A 1,164-nucleotide genomic window follows, 5' to 3' on the forward strand; every position below is an offset into this window, starting at 1 on the left:
AAGTAGATGTTCTGGTCTGTGATATATAATTAGATGTGTTGATCTGTGATATATAATTAGATGTGCTGATCTGTGATATATAATTTGATGTGATGGTCTGTGATATATAATTAGATGTTCTGGTCTGTGATATATAATTAGATGTTCTGGTCTGTGATATATAATTAGATGTGCTGGTCTGTGATATATAATTTGATGTGATGGTCTGTGATAAATAATTTTATGTGTTGGTCTGTGATAAATAATTAGATGTGTTGGTCTGAGATAAATAATTTGATGTGTTGGTCTGTGATAAATAATTTGATGTGATGGTCTGTGATAAATAATTTTATGTGTTGGTCTGTGATAAATAATTAGATGTGTTGGTCTGAGATAAATAATTTGATGAGCTGGTCTGTGATACATAATTTGATGTGTTGGTCTGTGATAAATAATTTTATGTGTTGGTCTGTGATAAATAATTAGATGTGTTGGTCTGAGATAAATAATTTGATGAGCTGGTCTGTGATACATAATTTGATGTGTTGGTCTGTGATAAATAGTTTGATGTGTTGGTCTGTGATAAATAATTTGATGTGATGGTCTGTGATAAATAGTTTGATGTGTTGGTCTGTGATAAATAATTTGATGTGTTGGTCTGTGATAAATAGTTTGATGTGTTGGTCTGTGATAAATAATTAGATGTGATGGTCTGTGATATATAATTAGATGTGCTGATCTGTGATATATAATTAGATGTGCTGATCTGTGATATATAATTAGATGTGCTGGTCTGTGATGTATAATTAGATGTGCTGGTCTGTGATATATAATTAGATGTGTTGGTCTCATAGTTTCCCTTCAGCACATCACTTACCCACATTAAACTAAAATCACAGATCAAGCATAAAAATAACCCATGAATGTAAAAAATTTGATATGATTTTTATTTAGTATTATTATTTAGAAGATTTCTGACTTAAAATATTTCAAATGATAATTGATTAATGATCGGTATTATTCTGTCAATAATTGATGATAATGTGATAAATGATACCCAGCCCTAGTTCCTGAGATAGAATTTAATGTGTAAGGTCCCAGATAAATAATTAAATTTTATTTGCTGATCCAAGATAGATAGTTTGATATGTTGGACCCTGATATATAATTTGATTTGCTAATCCA

At 29.7% G+C, this 1,164-nt stretch overlaps 1 protein-coding gene across 1 annotated transcript; it reads right to left on the reverse strand.

Moving 5' to 3' along the window:
* Nucleotides 1-222: 222 nt before the first annotated feature.
* LOTGIDRAFT_70191 (hypothetical protein) lies at nt 223-486 on the reverse strand (the record flags this gene model as incomplete). Its single annotated transcript, XM_009059557.1, has 1 exon — nt 223-486. A coding segment is annotated over one exon (264 nt), but the record flags the coding sequence as incomplete, so codon positions are not given.
* Nucleotides 487-1,164: the final 678 nt, after the last annotated feature.

The sequence above is a fragment of the Lottia gigantea genome (assembly GCF_000327385.1).
Source record: "Lottia gigantea unplaced genomic scaffold LOTGIsca_4, whole genome shotgun sequence".
NCBI lineage: Eukaryota > Metazoa > Mollusca > Gastropoda > Lottiidae > Lottia > Lottia gigantea.